Source organism: Mustela putorius, unplaced genomic scaffold (assembly GCF_011764305.1).
Source record: "Mustela putorius furo isolate JIRA1106 unplaced genomic scaffold, ASM1176430v1.1 tig00000407_pilon_pilon_pilon, whole genome shotgun sequence".
Taxonomy (NCBI): Eukaryota; Metazoa; Chordata; class Mammalia; order Carnivora; family Mustelidae; genus Mustela; species Mustela putorius.
In genome coordinates, this window is record NW_025421373.1 from 10,263,721 (window position 1) to 10,284,617 (window position 20,897).

General features: G+C 33.6%; 1 protein-coding gene across 5 annotated transcripts in view; it reads left to right on the forward strand.

The window, feature by feature from the left end:
* Positions 1–20,897, forward strand: part of NIPBL (NIPBL cohesin loading factor) — a 205,714-nt gene that overhangs the window by 128,110 nt on the left and 56,707 nt on the right. For all 5 annotated transcript variants that reach the window (XM_045079473.1, XM_004738003.2, XM_013051832.2 and 2 more), the window contains 10 exons: positions 4,368–4,550; positions 8,920–9,117; positions 9,368–9,439; positions 9,528–9,617; positions 11,644–11,747; positions 14,606–14,692; positions 17,576–17,807; positions 18,609–18,760; positions 19,330–19,410; positions 20,115–20,215. In XM_045079473.1, the coding sequence (XP_044935408.1) occupies positions 4,368–4,550; positions 8,920–9,117; positions 9,368–9,439; positions 9,528–9,617; positions 11,644–11,747; positions 14,606–14,692; positions 17,576–17,807; positions 18,609–18,760; positions 19,330–19,410; positions 20,115–20,215 (1,300 nt within the window). The remainder of the gene's footprint in view (positions 1–4,367; positions 4,551–8,919; positions 9,118–9,367; positions 9,440–9,527; positions 9,618–11,643; positions 11,748–14,605; positions 14,693–17,575; positions 17,808–18,608; positions 18,761–19,329; positions 19,411–20,114; positions 20,216–20,897) is intronic.

Consider the following 20,897-nt stretch of genomic DNA (forward strand, 5'->3'; position numbering starts at 1 on the left):
CTGCCTACTTGTGATCTCTCCCTGTCAAATTATATAAAATCTTTAAAAAAACAAAAAAGGCATAGAAATGGACCCATGCATTTCAAACTGAGGATTTGCCACAGGTTTCCTCTTTACCCATACATAGTACTGCCATCAGGCTATAACCTTGAAGTCCTCGTGAAAGGAACATTCAGTGTCCTAGTCTCATAGTTGAACCACTTTTTTTTCTTTTCCTAGTTTCTCTTCAGGTGCTGCTTTTTGTTTCTACCTCCCAACTGTTACCATATTTCAGGGCTATATAATCTGCAATTTATGCTCCTTGAATTTACTTCTTCTTAACAGTGATTTCAAATAAAGACGTAGGCTTGCATTTAGGAACCATTTCCACCAAAAAATATGTATCTTCAAACCATATTAACCCACTTAGGGTCACAAGATGGGCCGATTGACAACATACACAACTAAATTTTTATTTTCTTTTGCCTCTCATTAAATTTAAAGATCCATTTGATGCTACTCCCCTGTAATTGGTATAGGTTGTTCTAAGAATTGTCACTGAATTACATTATACCTAAGATGTTTTTTATGACTTACATAATTGGCAAGTTTATGTGAGTTTCATGGTTTCTGAATATGACTGGTTTCCATTGTCTGAATATTCAGTCCTAAAGAGTTCATTAATTGAGGTGGTTTATTTTAATCTTGGTGTGGTTTTTCACTTAAAAAAAAAAACACATTGTCAGTTATCAGATTAGTGACTCTGAGATTTAGTAGTTCTGGTTTTAGTAATCTGTTCCATGTGCTAATATGAGTGATTTATAGTTGAAATCCAAGATTACAAAAATGTAACACATCTAGAAGTAAATGTATTCTTCTAGCTTTAGGAGGGCTAGGAGATAGAGGTGCGTTATGTCTATCTATATATCTACAAAAGCTGAAAGTGTAGTACTTCAAAAAATTCATGACTAAATGACATTATCCCCTCAAGCTAGTAACTTAAAATTTTATGGTAATTCAAACACACAATTTAAAGAATAAAGTAATTGGGATGGGAGAAATGAGGTGAGAAAGATAATCATAAAGTACTAGCATTCTGAATTTTTTAAGAAAAAATAACTCCACGAACAACAGTAATTTATAAAATCATTGTGTTGAGAAGTAGATATTATTTTTGCATTTAAAAGATTATTTCCTAAGTCAGGGAAAAGAATATAATCAAATACGTCATAAGCATCATTTGAATTACTCACTGTTTATTCAGATCTGTTGAGGCTGAGTCAGTTATTCAGTCCTTGGTAATGTATTAAATATGCTGATTGTGAGTACAGGAAAGTCAAATATTTTCTCTTAACCTTTGTAATCAAGGACTTGGCTGAATCAATTTATAAAGTGTTTTACTAAAAGGAAGAAAGGATGTTTAATTCAGAAAATGCATAAACCTGTGGAGTACGTATTTCTATTCGAAATGAAACAGGGTTTACTTTTGGAAGATGGTACATTGAAAGATTTACCCATTACTGGATTTTTTTTTTCTTAAGTTGGATTATCTTCAGAAATGAAACATTTGGTCTTTGAATTATGTTGCTATAACTTTGAGAGTTATACAGATGTTAAAATGATCTACAGAATACAAAAGCTCTTAAATTTGATAGCATTCTTCTTAATTTAGGGAATAAGAGACAGTAAATTACAAGGAATAAACTTTGATGCCTGCTCTATCAAATATATGACATAAGTTTTCTATGTCTGGCTATTGTAAGGATTTTTTTTTTTTTTTTTTTTTTTTTTTTTTTAAGAAAAGACGAGAGCAGACTCCTTGCTCTGGGGATCTGATAAACCATTGTAAAGAGAGTACAAGCATCAGTACATATATTGACCCTTCATTGTTTTTGTATATTTATCTGCAGGATAATTTTAATTCTGGGATATTAGTATCAGGTTGCTGTATGCTTCTGAGAATGGGAATTTAGTCTAAGCAGAACATAATCAGGGAAATTCGTTTTTTAAAAAATTTCATGATGGACTAAAGGCCAAATACTTTGGGTTGCCTATAAATACCCAAGACATTTTAGGTAGTACAAAAAAGAAAGCATTCCCATTTTTTAAAATTTGAGAAACGTCTTCATTTGCCTATAAAATATAGCAACTCAGAAACTATACGGGGAGCATACTTCTAAGTGATCATAGGAAATTATGAAAGGTAATCAAAAAGCATTTAATGACCACTAATATATACATACTTAATATTATAGTGCCCCTATTATAGTGCCCCTAATGAGGGGCACCTGGGTGGCTCAGTCGTTGGACGTCTGCCTTCGGCTCGGGCCGTGATCCCAAGGTCCTGGGATCAAGCCCAGCATCTAGCTCTCTGCTCGGCGGCAAGCCTGCTTTGCTTCTCCCTCTTCCACTCCCCCTGCTTGTGTTCCGTCTCTCACTGTGTCTCTCTCTCTGTCAAATAAATAAATCTTTAAAAAAATTTTTTCTTTAATATTATAGGTCATCTGAAAAGGGGAAGATAAATACTAGAAAACATAATCCTTCATTCAAAAAAAAAAAACCCACACACATTTAATTATAAGTGTTCAAGACATTGAGGACCGTGTTGTTGTTGTTGTTGTTGTTGTTGCTGCTGCTGCTGCTGCTGCTAGAGAAAGGGAGGGGCATAGGGAGAGAGAGAATCCCAAGCAGGCTCCACAATTAGTATGGAGCCCATTGCAGGGCTCAATCTCAGGACCCTGAGATCATGACCTGATTCTAAATCAAGAGTCGGATGCTTAGCCAATTGAGACATCCAGGCACCCCAAGACATTAAGGACTTTTAAATGAGATGCATAGTGTGTTTACCTTCAGGCTGAGGACAATCCAAAGCTAAAGTTGGTTTTTTTTACCTGTATTAATATTCTAAAAAGTGTACCTCACTATAAAATACAGTTGAATTTAGAAAGCCAGCACAAAGTAGTGTCGCATGATTTGAAAGTGACATAGATAAGTATACTCAACATTAGTATGTCAGGATTCTCAGCAATGAAGTCTTTGGAATATTACCAGTCACAAGTATTACATCTTTGTTAGGTGAAATTTTTGCTATATGTGTCCTTAGTATAAAAGACTAAAAGTTAACTGAAATAACTCCTTCATGATGTTGAATAAAAGTTTCACAAAGAATAAAAAGGGATTATTCTTCCATCAAGATTAATAATTTATGTTTTATATTCTTAAATTATTGGGATTGTGTATTGATACTTTGAAATTGTCTTAATCAGTACCCATTCATTTTGTCATGATTTACTTCATCCTTCACGTTAAGTATTATTATCATTTGAATGTTGTAATGGAAGGTTGCTTATAGTTACTAATATTCCCTGCTGTACACCACTAAGATACTCTTTGCTCCCAATTTCTAAAATTTAGCAGGTAAGACATCATTTTTAATACTTCCACTCAAAGATTTACAAGGGTAAGTAATTTAAAATTGTCATCTTTCATAGTCGTCAAGGACAAATTATCCTGAATGGATAGCTTTTGCTACCTCTTCATTTTTAAGCTCTCAGTAAGATGTTAAGAATTTATTTATTTTACGACAACTGTTAGTTATTTGTGTATGTGTGTAGGATTAAATAATAAAAGTTATGTTAATGTTACTATGTTGATACATTTTTTATCCTGTCTTAGTCGTCCATGGAAAAATACAAATTTTATTTCATAACAGACTTGAATTTACTATTTTAGTTATAGACACTTACATTTTAATATGTTTTTATTTATCCTGCCTTTCATGTTTTTATTTTCTTCAGTTTAATGTATAGATTGGTTTATCTCTTTGAGGAAATTTTTGTATTATTAAAGGCATTACTATACTTCTCAAATAGATGAATGATAGGTAAAAGCATGTAAAACTCTTGTCCCAGCCACAGTACACGAGCGTAGAGGAAGAGAAGGGTATATAAGTGTCTTCCAACTCTTCAAATTTGCACTGAGAGAAGTATACTTTCAAACTAAGTGATCCAGCCCTCTGTAAAATAAATTTGGGTGCTACCAAGAATGCGAGATGAATCCCTTACTACATATGGACTGAGTAATGCCAGTGAATTCTTGTTTTAGAAAGTTTTTAGTCTATACAGACACATGAAGGCATTGTGTCAAAAATTGATGAGGAAACTAGCCTTTTTATGTTTTTTAAGTTACTACATAATGATATATGTATAAAAACTACATTACCAGTTTGGGGTGAAGCCTATTAGAGTTTTAAATATGTGTTTTATCAAAATACAAAGCTGGCTTAGAAAACTTATATAAATACTAGTATTTCATTTTTATTGTGCTAATTAAGTTAAAATTCCCTTTTATCTTCAGATTTAAATTATTTTCTTACCTTTCATTAATAGGTAGTATAGATCAATCAGTGTTAAAAGAATTACCCCCTGAACTTCTGGCAGAAATTGAATCCACCATGCCACTTTGTGAACGTGTGAAAATGAATAAACGCAAGCGTAGCACAGTTAATGAAAAGCCAAAATATGCTGAAATCAGTTCAGATGAAGATAATGATAGTGATGAAGCTTTTGAATGTAAGTATCACATAACTTTATTATTACTTTAGAATTAAGCAGATTGATGTGTTTGTCTCATTCATAATTTGGGGGGTTAGGAAGAGGACAGTGATCTTAATTCTTAAAAACATAGTATAGCAAGCTTTTTTTCTTTATACTTAAAAAAATGCAGAAGATGAGATCAGTTGGCACCAAGAAAAAAAATTTAATGAGCTATTATTATTAGTGTCAAATAACACAGGTATGTGTCTATATTTAACAAACATTTATTGAGCTCCTACTAGATATGCTAGGCACTGAGAATAAAAATACAAATAAGATGTGGCCCCTGTCTTTGAAAAGCCTTCAGTCTAATGGGGGAAATATGTAAACAGTTGTAGCAGTGAGAAAAGGACAGTGATAATAAGTAAATCCAGGGTGCTATGGGAACACATTGGATTGGCATCAGAATTATACTTGGGGGTTCAGGGAATGCTTACTGGAAGAGGTGACACTTGAGTTGAGTCTTGAAGGACACATAGGAGATAGCCAGGTAAAGAAATACTTAAAACCATACTATCACTAAATTATGAATGGATTAGCCACATTGCCAGTTATCTGTGTGGTTTGGACCTGGCTTCTCCTTTTTGCCCAGCTGTGTCCTGGAATTCCTCCCTTGTTTCACTGTTTTCCAGAGCTGGCTTCTTCACTACACAGCTACCTCTCTACAACACTGTGATCACCTGTCTTTGCACTAGACTTGCTATACCTCGCCTGTCTTCCTACTGGTCCACTGAAAAAGTTCTTCTCTTTTATCCCTATCTTCCTTCTTCTGGAGCAAGAGAATTGAGCCTAGCCAAGAGGGGTCAGCAACCTTGTTTGACTTAAACGACATTCAGTGGAAACAGACTATGGGAGATCTTCACTTGTGTGCCAACTGACTTAGTCATTATGACCAAAAGAAGTGGGAAGACAACCAGTGTGTTCTACCTTTTCCACCTAGTTTCCGTAGATAGAGGTGTGACAAGCAAGGGCAGGAAGGACAGATGCATGCTGCCAATTTTAAATGTATATTGCTGATGGAAATCCTTTACCTCCTCCAAAGTTTTCAATGTTCATTTATTCTGATCTTTAAATTGTGAGCTCTTGAGCTATGAGGAGTAGACTATGAATACTGAACAAATATGAACAAAGTTTTAAAATTGAAATAAAATATATAGCAGTTAATCTGACATTTAATTATATGTATAATTGTCATAACTTGTTATTATCATGAGATGTATTTACATGCAATATATTTTAATGGCTAAAGTTAATACTCTTTTATTATAATCAAACATTTTGGTCATATGGGAACATATGCTCTGGAAAGGGAGAGAAGAAAGGAGATCTGGTGGCCCTGAAACTCGTTCCCCTTTATATACATGCCTCTCCTTCACTCCTCCTCCTCCCCCATCCCCCAAACATCACCCAGTTCTAAAGGGAATAGCTAAGAAGAGGAGTTCCTTAATTGCAGATTGATTTCAAATCACACTTCAACTCCATTTAACTGAGAGTGGCTCTCTGCATTGCTAAACTGATGAGAATTTTGAAGCTACCTTACAGTTCAGTAGAAAGGATAGCATAATCAGAAATTCCCACCAAGTTTAAAACAGGGGAGAGAGCCAGCCACACATGCCTCATGTTTGTCTTCAATGCAGTCACTATTCTTTTCTTTGCCATTATGAGAGCTGTTGTTTCATTTTATGGGACCACATAGTGTCATCTTAAAGCCATGGATCCTGTTACAGCTATTCCCAAATACGTTGAAAGTGGATATTAATTAAAGAACCTCAGCTTCAACCTGATAGGTGCAAGAAGTTTCTCTGGATTTTTCAAGAGACCTCAGAGTAGCTTCCAGTTTTTCTAAGTTTATTTCTATACAAGTAACTAGAGAAAAAGTGACTCTGGAGACACTGGAGAGATGAAATAATTTCAGTTGGTTGTTGACATAAACAACCACATTGTCATTATACCATGACAAAAACAATGTAGTGAAAATATAGTGACGTACAAAATGTAGAAGTATTATGAGAACATAAGCACAAACCTTACGCTGCTTTCAGAGACTTTTTGAAACTTAAGGTTTTGCTGCAGTTTAATCAAATCGGTTTCCTAAAAATCTTAAACTAGGGTAATTGTTTTGTTGAAGAATGGGAGAAGGGTTGAGGGATAACTTTGAAAGTCAGGCCACATAGATCTGGGTAGCCATAACGTAAATACAACATCATTGGGTTGCTGGAGAAAGAGGAAGGAAGATGTAAGCTAAGGAACGATGTTGATAAAATTTAGAAAGGAAAAGTGGAAAACACTGAAGGCATATTTTACCTACCTGTCTGCTGAGCTCCTCCCCTAGTTCTTTAGGGCTATGAGGGCAATAAAGAACAAACTAGTAACAGTGAATTGGGATCCTGAGAGCCTTATTACAAACACACTGTATCATAGAAATTGGGTGGTTTTTTTTTAATTTGCCATCCTATTTTTATCCAAATTTCCTAAAGCTTAATAAATGTGAAATAAAAATCTTGAAGGCCTCTAAAATTTTTCACAAATACAGTATATTGTAAGTTCTTGCTAACAATTGTAAGATTTTTTTCAAGTGTTTCTGATCAAAGAATTAAATGCTTGAAATGGATTTCTTCTGAAATTAGAATTCAGAAGGACTAAGTCATATTTGAGGTCATAGAATACTACTTTCTGCACATTTCTGAAGAAGCTTATTAGTTGTTTTTCCTCATATCTGGTAGGTATTTTAGTACTTGTTGAAAAAAATATTTAGTGAATGCTACATAAATTACCTGTTTCTCTGACACACACATGCACACACACAGACACACCTTATATTAGTTTATAAGGCAGCCTCTCACAGAATGTACTGGGGCATACACTAATTGTAAAGGGGGGGTCCTTCTTCCTCATATTTCATGTCAAATTTATGCACAGTTACAAAGAAAATCATTGAAGATTTAAATATATGCACTCATGTTTGTCTTTTTACGAACTATCTTGCTATGCCAATCCTATGACCAAAAAGAAGAGGAAACAAATTTATCTTTCTCTACTATGCTGTCAGTAGATTGGACAGAAGGGTCCAAAACCAGAAACCATACTAGATTCTTGAATAGGTATAGCTAAGGCAGCTTGTAACAGTAGTATTAGCCAAAGTACAGACATTGCTTATGCACACCTAAAGGAAAGGCACCAACACAAGCATAGATAGAGAGCATTGGCCGGAGGGTTGGCATCCTTAAATTTTAGGATTTAAGGGAACTCAAGTAAGAGTTTTGTCTTAAGTATTTGGGTATTGATCATAGTTGGGAATTCAAAATACAAGCCAGTTCAAAGAAAGCAAGAGAGTCAGACTTAGTTCAGCAGACTAGAAAGTATTTCATTGTCACCAACAAGTGGTCAAAACAACAGGATGCCTAGATAATGGGACACATGAGTTCTCTATCTTAGTTTTAAGTTGATGTTGCTACATCCTAGAGCAGGTATGGTAAATATTTGTCACTTGTACTGCCCTCGAGCTCTCACAGGACAGACATTTCTAATGAGTCTTTCTTGTTGAAATATGATGCTTTCTCAGGGAAATATAAAGCTCTAGGCAGCTATTACCAGTTGATCAGAGTTGATGTGTCAGATGAAATCTGTTTGCCAGTTCTTCCTAGAATTTCCTGTCATTACTGGTGTTTTTAATGGAATGCTTAGATCCTTGGAAGGTTGGGGAAGGGACTGAAGGTAACATATATAAATATGTTCATGAAGCATGTATATGCTTAAAAGCTTTTCTCCTTGGGTTTAAGCAAGTACATTGTTGGAGAACCGAATTCAGTATATGAGTATTTACAACTGTACAGATTTATTCTATCTCTGTAGGTCTGTGATTTTAGATTATCAGAGTCTACTGAATTTATACCCAAGTTTTGGGCTTACTTTGGCTTTTCATTGTTGGTATACATGGTTACTCCATATGCTATAGCACTTTCTCAAAGGTTTACTTTTCCTCCAAACCCTGCTCCCTATCAATAATCCAAATGCTTTAAAGTGTTTCTGTTTTTCATCCAAATCCTAGATTAAAGATTGTTTTACATGCCTTAATTAATCCTGATGGTTAAATATTATCTTTACCAACTCACTGAATACCTTCCAAATTCATGTAGAAATCTTTTTAAATCTAAAATAATATGATAATGCTAAAATAAGTGATACCATTTCTATACCATAATTAATGTGTCTGATTAAATACAACGGCTCAGTTTTCTAGACCCACACAATGATTTTCCTTCCCCTCATGTGGTTCATTTGTGAAGTACAAGTTTTAGGTCTTTTTAAATGAGGTAAATTATTTGTCATGGGGATTTGCTTCTAGCCTCTAGGAAACGACATAAAAAAGATGATGATAAAGCTTGGGAATATGAAGAGCGTGACAGAAGAAGCTCTGGGGATCATAGGAGAAGTGGCCACTCTCATGAAGGAAGAAGGAGTTCGGGTGGTGGTCGTTACCGAAACCGAAGCCCATCAGATTCTGACATGGAAGATTATTCTCCTCCTCCCAGCCTTAGTGAGGGTAATTCATCAGTGTCAACGGATTTCTTACATAAGTTGCTTTAAATTTAGGTCTTTAACTTTGAAGAATATTTGATACCTTTTCATGAGTTAATTAACCACTCCTAATTGTTAAGACAGAAGTATATATTTAGTTTGGAATGGTAGTGGTTATTGTTTAAGAATTTAAAGTTCTGGAGGAAACTAGAAGCAAAAATAGAAATATTTTAAATTGTCATTCCTGTATTTCAATATTTCTTTGTTTATTTTAGTTGCTAGAAAAATGAAGAAAAAAGAAAAACAGAAGAAGAGGAAAGCTTATGAGCCAAAACTAACACCTGAAGGTAACTTTTTAGTATGTCTTTTTTCATAGTCTTCAGCTTCAGTTTTCTACATGTAATGTGATAAGCTCTTATTTTTTCTTTCTTATAGAAATGATGGATTCTTCAACTTTTAAAAGATTCACAGCCTCAATAGAAAATATTTTGGATAATTTAGAAGATATGGATTTTACTGCATTTGGTAAAATCATTTTAAGATATATTTATTTACCTCTAAATACAGTGTCCGCTTTAAATATATTTATTTACCTATGTGTCTATGTTTCTGCCACTTCTCTAGTGCAGATAGAGGCATTGTCTGTGCTCTGAAGAAACTTAAAATCTAGTTGTAGAGTCAAGTGTAGTCTGTGTTTTTTTGTTTTCTTTTCTTTTGTTTTAAAGATTATTTATTTACTTATTTATTTGAGAGAAAGAGAGACAGACTCCCCACTGAGCAGGGAGCCTAATGTGGGACTCGATCCCAGGACCCTGGGATTATGACCTCAACCAAAGGCAGGCGCTTAATTGACTGAGCCCCCCGGGCTCCCCCCAAATGTAGTCTGTATTATTAAGAAATTGAAAACTTTAGTGTAATAATCAAGTATTATTGATACTGTCTTTGGAATCCTGAGAATGCAGCTACCAAAGTAGGTGATAATAATTTATTTTATTTTATTAACATGTAATGTATTATTTGTTTCAGGGATATAGGTCTGTGAATCATACCCTCCCCAGTGTATGACTGTAATAAAAGAAACCTTTTTTAGATGAGACATGAGTAGGTGCTAGATAAGGAGAGTACTAATAGGACCAAGGATGCAGAAATAGGAACCTATTCATCTGCTCATTTATTCTTACAGCCAATATTTATTGAGTACTTACTCTTTGTCAGCAATATTTTAAGTGCTAGAGATGCAAAGATAAATACTCTAGCCACTGGCTTTAAGTAATACAGAATCTAATATGGAAAACAAAACCAATTAGAATATAGTAGGATTAATATATTCATATATTTCTTTTATGATAATATGTAAAGATCATAGCTTTAAATAAAGAAATGTAACACTGCTTACAGTATTTAGAGCTACTCAACAATTCCATGCCACCTATAGCTGGTATAAACACTAGTGCCTAATTTAGACAAAAGCCATATAATATACAATGATTCTTATAGGCGTCCACCTATTTGAAAATGTCTTAAAAGGTATATTACCCTTTATATTATATTAACCTTTATTTTAAAAGTATTTGTTTTGCGGGCGCCTGGGTGGCTCAGTGGGTTAAGCCGCTGCCTTCGGCTCAGGTCATGATCTCAGGGTCCTGGGATCGAGTCCCGCATCGGCTCTCTGCTCAGTGGAGAGCCTGCTTCCCTCTCTCTCTCTCTGCCTGCCTCTCCATCTACTTGTGATTTCTCTCTGTCAAATAAATAAATAAAATCTTTAAAAAAAAAAAAAAGTATTTGTTTTGGGAAAGTTACTTGCCTAAGTATCATTAATGCCATTATTTGGCATACAAATTGTGTGCTGAGAAACCGTCTTCCATGTCATCTAAGGTCCCAACAGGAAGACAGATGGCAGTCTCAAATTAGGATAATTTGAGTAGGACTTACTTACAAAGAGACCAGTTACAGAGTTGGGGACAGAATAGTACCAGAATCTAGGTTTAACAGCCATGGAATTATTACCATCCCTACTCCAAAAGGAACAAGGGTAAATATAAGTTACCAGAACTCAATTCTGTAGGGAAAATAATGTCATAGACTTACTTGGAAAAAAAAGCACTAACCTTTTGGTCAGAGAACATGGGCAGCCTGAGACCTTACAAGGAAGGAGTCAGAGATATAAATACCCTGACCTCACTCTCCTCTTTGATCTTCTGACAGGGCACCCCACTAGCTGAACCCAAACAGAAGCTGGAGGGGATAGGAGACTATTGATGTAGTCCATACAGGTCAGCCTTCTAGGGCAGAGAGCTTGGCTGAGAAGGGTCAACAGTATGTCTAGAGTAGTAAAGATAAGAGATCTAACTCCTCCTCCCATCTTCATCAAAATCCCATTTTAATCCCTGTCCTTTCATTCAGGGTTTCCTTCAGGTTTACATAGGCCTCTTAGGTTGTTATTTGTTTAGTTTGTTTGTTTTTGTTTGTGTGTCCCTAGATTTTATTAAAAAATTAAGCTTGCTGTTTTAAGCTATTTATTGTACCTAAACTATCTGGTTTGATTTTTCAGGTGATGATGATGAAATTCCTCAGGAACTTCTTTTAGGAAAACATCAGCTTAATGAACTCGGCAGTGAATCTGCTAAAATTAAAGCAATGGGTATAATGGATAAGGTATCTCACTAAAGAAAAATTTTTATATTTACTATGTACGGTCTAATGTTTGAAATTAAAGTTTTCAAGGTAAATTACAAAGATAGCATAAATAATAATGAAAACAATTTATGGTTGCCTTCTGAGAGTCTAAATTATTTTTTATTTAAAAACAAGACTCAAGTATTCTGTAAATTATTCTAAAGAAAATTGTATCCCATTGAAAGTAGCATGGCCTGGATTTTTTTTTCCACTGTTTTTATTTTTCACTGTCTCAGGTATTTATATTATTTAAATGTCAAAATACACTAAAAATTTTTTTTGGCATTTGCTTTAATCTTTGAGAGTGGTGAAAGTAAAGCTACAGTCTCAACACATTAATTGTAAATACATAGCCTCGTTACTATAGGCTTTATAGTAATTTTTGTGAGTTGACTTTCTTGTGAGCTTTCTGTTGCTGAATTGTCTCATTCTATTCTAATGGAATGGCAGTATTTTTTCATTGATAATGACTTTTTATAGTGACAGCATCAAGGGATGGCTTCCTATAATCTTTATGAGCCACCACTTACTCCCTAAACTACTGTGTGATTGCTGTGCAAATACAGTTTCAAGATGAATCCTCCCTCCTCTTCTAAGCAGGGCAGGCTCCCTATTGTTTAGATTTATCTACTCTAAGTTTCCTAATTTCCTATTCTATAATATGGAGGTAATGTGTTGTTCTTTAAGAATAAGTAGAATAATGAATCTAAGATTATTTACCTACAGTTTATTCTAAACATTTCTAAACTTATTTCATTTATTCAATTTTATAATTTTAAAGTAGACTAGAAAATATTTTGATGTTTTTACCAAGTTAGAACATATTTTTTGTTTATATATTGCCTGTATTCTAAGTAATGTGTTGTGAATTTTGATTTTTTATTGAGATATAATTGACATTATGTTAATATCATGTTAATCACATAACCAGTCGATATTTGTATATACAGCAAAATGATCACAACAGTAAATCTAGTTAACATCCATTATCATACATGGTTATAATTTTTTTTCTGTGATGAGACCTTTTAAGTTCTACTCTCTTAGGAACTTTCAAATATGCAGGATAGTTTTAACTATAGTCACCATGCTATACATTATATCCTGAGGATTTATTTAACTTATAACAGGAAATTTGTACATTTTGACCATCTTCACCTACCTTAGCCTTATTTCCAACCCCTGTGGCCACCACCCATCTGTTCTCTGTGTCTGTGTGTTTGGTTGATTGTTTTTTTGGTAGTGGTTTTAGACTCCACATGTTAGTGAGGTTATCTGGCATTTGTCTTTGTCTGACTTATCACACTTAGCATAATGCCCTCAAGGACTAATCATGTTGTCACAAATGGCAAGATTTCCTTTTTTATGGCAAGATATTTCATTGACATAGTGTGTGTGTGTGTGTTTGTGTGTGTGTGTAGATATCTACACACACACATTGTACTTTATTTGTCCATTCATCCATCAGTGGATACTTTGGATGCTTTCATGTCTTGGCTATTGTAAATAATCATGCAGTGAACATGGGAATGTATATATCTCTTTAAGTTAGTGTTTTCTTATCCTTCAAATATATTCCCAGAAGTGGAAATGATAGCTCTTATGATGGTTCTATTTTTAGTTTTTTGAGGACCCTCCATACTGTTTTCCATAGTGGGTGCACCATTTTACATTCTCACCAACAGTGCACAAAGGTTTCCATGAATTTGATTTTTAAAGCCAGTTGTATCACATTGTTAACCAATCATTGATGTGCTGTTAGTTCACAGTGGTATGCAGTGAGGGATATATTGATTTATTTTTTATTTAGGAAAATGGCATCAATTTTCTGAAATGACACTGCCAGTCTGAGTTTTTATTTCATAAATTCCATAATTGCATATAGCTAAAATGATTTTATTTTCACCAGGTGAATTTGCTGAGTAATTTCAAAATATGGAAAGTTTAGCAAAAGTCTGAGTATTTTAATCTGTTATGAAATTATCTAAAGTAGCATTTGGCGGAACATGTTTCTATACTCTGGCAAAATGATCAAAATGTACTTAATGTTAGTTACTCTAGTGATCCTTCCATTTGACTCTTCTGGATGATTTGGTTGAGAGTCCTAGTTGCATGCTAGGAGTCTAAAAAAAGACCTGTTCAATCAGAAGAGTATGAATAACAGTTGCCTCCTTACAGAACCTTTAAATCGGCTACTAATATTTTAGGTAGAGAAAGCGTCCTTTCTAAAGAAATGAAATAGGAGATAATTTTTAAAATAAGAAAGATTTCTTCTGGGAAAAATGTTACTTTACACTTGTAACTTTTACCATTTACAGTTTTATGCTTTGTTCATAATACCACCTTGAATTTTAAGACACCTGCTGAATAACACTGTAGTGTAGAAACCATATTATAATTAAATCAACAGATGAAAACTTAGAGAGAGAGAGTGTGTGTGTGTGTTCATATGTGTGTGTGGTGTTCATATGTGTGTGTGGTGTTCATATGTGTGTTATGTATCACTGCCACAAGTACAGGCAACCAGGCATCAGAACAGACTAAATCTTGACTAGCTATATGGTAAGAGTTTAGTTAGTAGTGTGCATATTTGTCCATTCTGTGTTTACTTTTCTGTCTTTCAGAAATAAGTGATTAATTCTACATAATTCAGATTTAAGTAGAGTCTGGGAAATTTTTCTTTTTCCACTCTTTAAGCAGGTGGTAATTTTGTATGTTCCATAGCCCCAAAGGTGATAATTGTACAATATGTTTCTTGACTAATTTATCACTTTTACCAATGATTGATTTAAAAAAATAATATATATGTATATATGTAATATATGTTGCTGTTTTAGCTTTCTACTGACAAAACTGTGAAAGTCCTAAATATCTTGGAGAAGAATATTCAAGATGGGTCAAAGCTTTCCACTTTGTTAAATCATGTAAGTACAAAATCTGTATTGTTAATTTTACCTTTGCTATGGTTAAGATGCAGGTCTTTCTCAAAAGAACTCTGATTTACAGAGGAAATCTCAAATTTCATTTATTTGAGCTTTTTACATTCATTAGCAATGCTACTAAATTATATTTTTTAAGTAATTCAGAATTACATTGTTGATTCACAGCTTTGACATAAACAGACAACAGATGTAAATTCATTTCACTTTAAGGACTGTTCTTTAATTTTATATTATGCTCTTCCTTGTGTTTGATTGTATTTAAAAATTTTTTTCACTTATGAAATGATAGTCGTTCTTTTTCTTGACCTTCCTGGAGAATTAAAGAGAAACCTTATACTGCTTTCCTAATGTATCCTAAAACAGTAATCCTTATATACCTTTTCTTTTCTTTTTTTTAAGGTTTTATTTATTTATTTATTTATTTATTTATTTATGAGAGAGAGAGGGAGAGGGAGGGAACGCACACACATGAATGGAATGGAGGGACAGAGAGAGAGGGAGAAGCAGACTCCCTGCTGAGTAGTGAGCTACCTTGGGGCTTGATCCCCAGACACTAAGATTATGACCTGAGCAGAAAGCAGACGCTTAACCAGTTGAGCCACCCAGGCACTCTTGTACCATTTTTATATACCTAGTTCAAATTATCATTGAAAGGACTAAATAAATTAATTAATGTAAAGTGCTTAACAATGTCTCCACATATTAAGTTCTCAATAAATGTTAACAACAACTGTTAATATATTTGAGTACCTTTATGTCAAACAGCAACATAACGTAATGGTTTATAAACTGATCAAAGTAAGTTGCCTGGAATCTACCTTCTTAGAATTGTAGCAGACTTTCAAAATCATGTGTATGTTCAGATTGATCCTGATAGCTCTACCATTATTGAATTCAAACATTAATATGTATAGGCATTTAATATGAGTTAAGAATTTGGGAAAGTATTAAATATGTCTATATTTTTCCAATGCCCTTTTTAAACTAGTTCTTGAATCGGAAACAAAGGGCTTAGAGAAACCCATAGTGGCAATCTACTACATCCTTAGTCTACAAATTTTATTTGAAAGACTTGACAGGAAATTGTAATAGAGCTCAAGAATCTAGAGTTCTATAGAGCTGGCTGACTCAGCCTTAATGAAATTATTCTAATTCCTGAAGGCATAGCATTATTTAATGTTTTTTTCATTCAATGACTCTTTCATACAGCAATTTTAATATTAAAGAAAAGCTACTTTATCATATTTTTTTGAATAGGTATGCAAGCAGTAAAATGGAAGAAAGCTTAGAGAGTTAGGAAAAAAGTAATTGAGTTTGTAGGCATTAGTGCCCTTCTCTGCTATACATATATTGTGCTTTTACTTGCTTCATTTCCCAGTGTATGTGCTTTGCATAGCATGCATTTGAAAGTATTCCTAGAGTATAAAGTTACTATTTCCTAGGGCCCCTGGGTGGCTCAGTGGGTTAAGCCTCTACCTTGGGCTCAAGTCATGATCTCGGGGTCCTGCATCAAGTCCCGCATCGGGCTCTCTGCTCAGCGGGGAGCCTGCTTTTCCCTCTCTCTCTGCCTACTTGTGATCTCTGTCAAGTAAATAAATGGAATCTTTAAAAAAACAAAAAGTTACTATTTCCTAAGTAAACATGTGAGAGAAGGATTTTCATTCTCAAAAAATTAAAAGCATGCCTTCCGGGTGCCTGGGTGGCTCAGTCAGCTATAAGCATCTGCCTTCTGCTCAGGTCATGACCCCAGGGTCCTGAGATCAAGTCCCACATTGAGCTCCCTGCTCAGCAGACTTCTCCCTGTACCCCTTCCCCCTGCTCATGCTTGTTCTCTCTCTCTCTCTCAAATAAATAAATAAAATATTTAAAAATAAAAATAAAAAAGTAAAAGCATTCCTTCCCATTTGTAATGTAAGTTGCCAGTGTATAAATTAAGATGCAATCTTCTGTCAGTTGTCGAATTATCCATTTTAGAAAATAAATTATGTTTTCAGTAGTCTGCATAATAACTACTTTTTAACCTCTGTTTCAAAAATACTGTTTCTGAAAAACAAATATGGGAATGATTGAGTCAATAACATTTTACTACTTTTTTTTTTTACATTTTACTACTTTCAAATGTAGCTCTACCATTCGTCATTTAAATTTTTATTTTGTTTTCAGCAACAGGCAGAATTTGCAAAGTTTTGACTATAGTGTTCATACTCCAAGCATAAAATTATTTATATACAATTATAGTTGTTAGCTAGAATCTTAGGTTTGGATAAAGTACATTGAAGATACTATAGTTTTGTTATTGGAGTGTCATCTAGTGGTGAAATCAGGAGATAGAGTGTGTTATGTTTGAAAACTTTGAAAGAAAAAATCTTAAAGTAATATCAGTATTTGTACTTCATTCTTTTTTTTTTTTTAATATTTTATTTATTTATTTGACAGAGAGAGAGAGATCACAAGTAGGTAGAGAGGCAGGCAGAGAGAGAGGGGAAGCAGGCTCCCTGCGGAGCAGAGAGCCTGATGCGGGGCTCGATCCCAGGACCCTGAGATCATGACCTGAGCCGAAGGCAGCGGCTTAAGCCACTGAGCCACCCAGGCGCCCCTGTACTTCATTCTTGATGTTCCTGAACATCCATGAGCAAGCATCAGAACACCTGGCTGGCTCAGTAGAGTACTCAGGAGAGTATATGACTGTTGATCTCAGGCTCATGAGTGCAGGCACCACATTGGATGTAGAGCTTACTTTAAAAAAAAAAAAAATGTACATACATTAAAACATTTACCATGAAAATCGAACATACCATAATTTCTTAATATTTTAACCTATAAATGCATTTATTTCCATTTCATTAACAATGTGCTATCTTATAGAATAACGATACTGAAGATGAAGAAAGATTATGGAGAGACCTTATTATGGAGAGAGTTACAAAATCAGCAGATGCCTGTCTTACAACTATCAACATTATGACATCCCCTAATATGCCAAAAGCTGTATATATTGAGGATGTAATTGAAAGAGTTATACAATACACTAAATTTCATTTGCAGAATACACTTTATCCTCAGTATGATCCTGTTTACAGATTAGATCCTCATGGAGGTTAGTTTGCCTTTTTATATTAAAGTTTTGAGTTTTATGTCAAAATTACCTGTTAAATAATTTTCTTATGTTGGGTCAGAATGCTGTAACTTAAAATAGCACAAAAATTACGAGATCATGAAGATGGTAATAAATACTGACTTTTGATTTGACTGGAGTATAGAACTTTTAGTTAATCCAGTACTTGTTCAGGTATAATTTCTTTAGCAAATATTTACATATAATGGAAGTAATTTCTACTGGTCAGGAAAATCCCAGATAATTTTAGCTTCTAGTTCTCTTTATCACTTCACCCTAATTTTATGCAGAATATTAGTTATTTACAAGGTGGATTGATTCAAAATGTTTAATCTTTCCCTCATTTATTACCTTTATAAATAAATGAACTGTGAAATAGTTAATGTATACATTTAATGAGAGGGGGACATACTTGGTTTATAAATAATCTATAGTTAATTACTTGTTTTTTAATAATTGCAAGTTAATTTAAAGGGAAGTAAATCTTACTCTTCCTGCATCAATGAGAAAAAAATAGAAATAAAGATACATATTTTACGAGAATTTTATAGCCTCTGGAATGTGCCATAAATTATCTGTTACAAGAATGATTACTTGCTATCTAAATATCCCTAGAGAATAATTTTCTGTTTCAATAAATAACCAGCTTTATTTGCCAGGTTATATTTTTATGTAGCACCCATCACCCTCCCAAAAATGTGTTCTCTTAATTCAGAATACTGTTTTATTACTGTTTATTAAAAGTTGATAAATTACTTGTTTGAAATTTTTCTTTCATTTTAGGAGGCTTGTTAAGTTCAAAGGCAAAACGGGCTAAATGTTCTACCCATAAGCAGAGAGTAATAGTAATGCTTTATAATAAAGTTTGTGACATTGTTAGCAGCTTATCAGAATTGCTAGAGATACAGCTTCTTACAGACACAACAATTCTTCAGGTAAGTTGTTTTTTTTTTTTTAAGCATTTTGTTATATTTCTAGACCAAATGATGTAAGAATAGAGAGGCTAGGTGAGTTCAGCATAACCTTGCTCACTCAATAATAATGCCAGCATGATGTTAATTTTTTCCATTCAGAAGATGTATATAAAATGAAGAAATATAAGTCCAGGGAAGTTTTAAAAAGAAACATTGAGGATAAAAGGTGAATGTATTATAAACTCTAAACTCTTAAGTTCTTTGAAAGGTGAATGATTACTTCCTTTGAAATATGTCATAATATTTTCATCCAGAGTAGCAAAATATATTGTTTTTTTAATTGTGACATTTATTAACTCAAAATGTGGAGCTCAGAGGAGTGGTGGCTATGAAAAGAAAGTATGTACTAATGTGCTTGAGGGTGAAAGGAGCAGAGAAAAAAACCAGATCAATACTAATGATTAATGAGAGGAAAGAAAATGTCCTCTCAGTTTCTTTCAGTAAGCTTATGAATATTTTGGAATTTAGTTAAGGTAGAATGTTACTGAAATCAACTAGAGATGTATACTGATTACTTTTTATGTGTGCAGGTATCATCAATGGGAATTACACCATTTTTCGTGGAAAATGTCAGTGAACTACAATTATGTGCCATTAAGTTAGTCACTGCAGTAAGTATAAAGTCATACTTATAGTTATTCCACCAGAAAAATAATATTGATATCATTTAATTCAAATTTGTAACAATGAAGATTGAAGTTTTCCGTAGATTTATTTCAGCCTCAGGACTATTTTTTGTGTGCCTTCTATTTTAAATTCTTCTAAATTTTTATTTTATTCAATATAGTATATTAATAGTTTCAGAGGTAGAGTTCAGTGATTCATCAGTCTTATATAATACCCAGTGCTCATTACATCACATGCCTCCTTAATGTCCATCATCACCCAGTTATACCATACCTCCACCTTCCTCCCCTCCAGCAACCCTTAGTCTATTTCCTAAAATAAAGAGTCTCTTATGGTTTGTCTCCTTCTCTGATTTTGTCTTTGTTTTATTTTTCTCCTCTAAATTTTAAAGAAATAGTTAATAATTCCTTAATATCTATAATTAAATCAGAATTATTTAAAATCATTTAAATTTTGTTTTTCCATCTCCAAGATAGTATAATCCTCTAACTAAAACTAGTATATGCTAATTCTACAAGAATGTTATAATTAAGGATGGAAAAGTAGTATAAATTAAGTTTATTGTCATTGAAGATGTTGAAAACATTTTCATTATAAATGACATAATATTTTTTATCGTGTGATACAATATTTTTGTTTTCAAATAATTATAATAAACTAAATTTGAGATCTTATAATTACTAAACAGGTATTCTCAAGATATGAAAAACATAGGCAATTAATTTTGGAAGAAATTTTTACTTCACTTGCAAGATTACCAACCAGCAAGAGGAGTTTGAGGAACTTCAGGTAACTAATTATAGCAAAGGCTAATAAGTACAATGAAGAATTACATTATATTGTAGTCCTTATAAATTTATTCCTAATCATCTATGATTTTTATTTTAATGATCAAATAAAAGAGAGGCAATTCACTAAGCATGAAGAATAGCTTAGATATGTGAAAAAGCAGTGCATATATGGGGGACTTAAAGAAGTTCATTGATTCTCATGTGTAAAGATCTGTGACAGGTTTTTTCAGTCATGATGCTATGGACATTTTGGGCAGTTAATACTTTGTTGTGAAAGGCTGTTCTGTACATGGTAAGATGCTTAGCAGCATCCCCGACCTATAACTTCTAGATGATAAGAGAACCACCCACCTACCCCCTTCAATTGTGACAACCAGAATTTTCTCCAGACACTGGCAGATATCCCTTGAGGGGCAAAATCATCCCTGATTAAGCCATGATAGGAAATATGGCTTGAAAAAGTCAAAGGCAGTTCAAGTGTTTTATACGCCATACTAAGGAACTTGGACTTAATCCTTTATACAGTAGGAAGTCATTAAATATTATTTTTAAAAGCTGGAAGATTACTCTGGCAGCAATATGGAGAATAGACATGAAGATTAAATGTTCTTAAGTCACTAAGCACAGGGTAACTAAGAAATGTTATCCACTGCTGTAGTTAGCAGTGGATTATTGTCTTT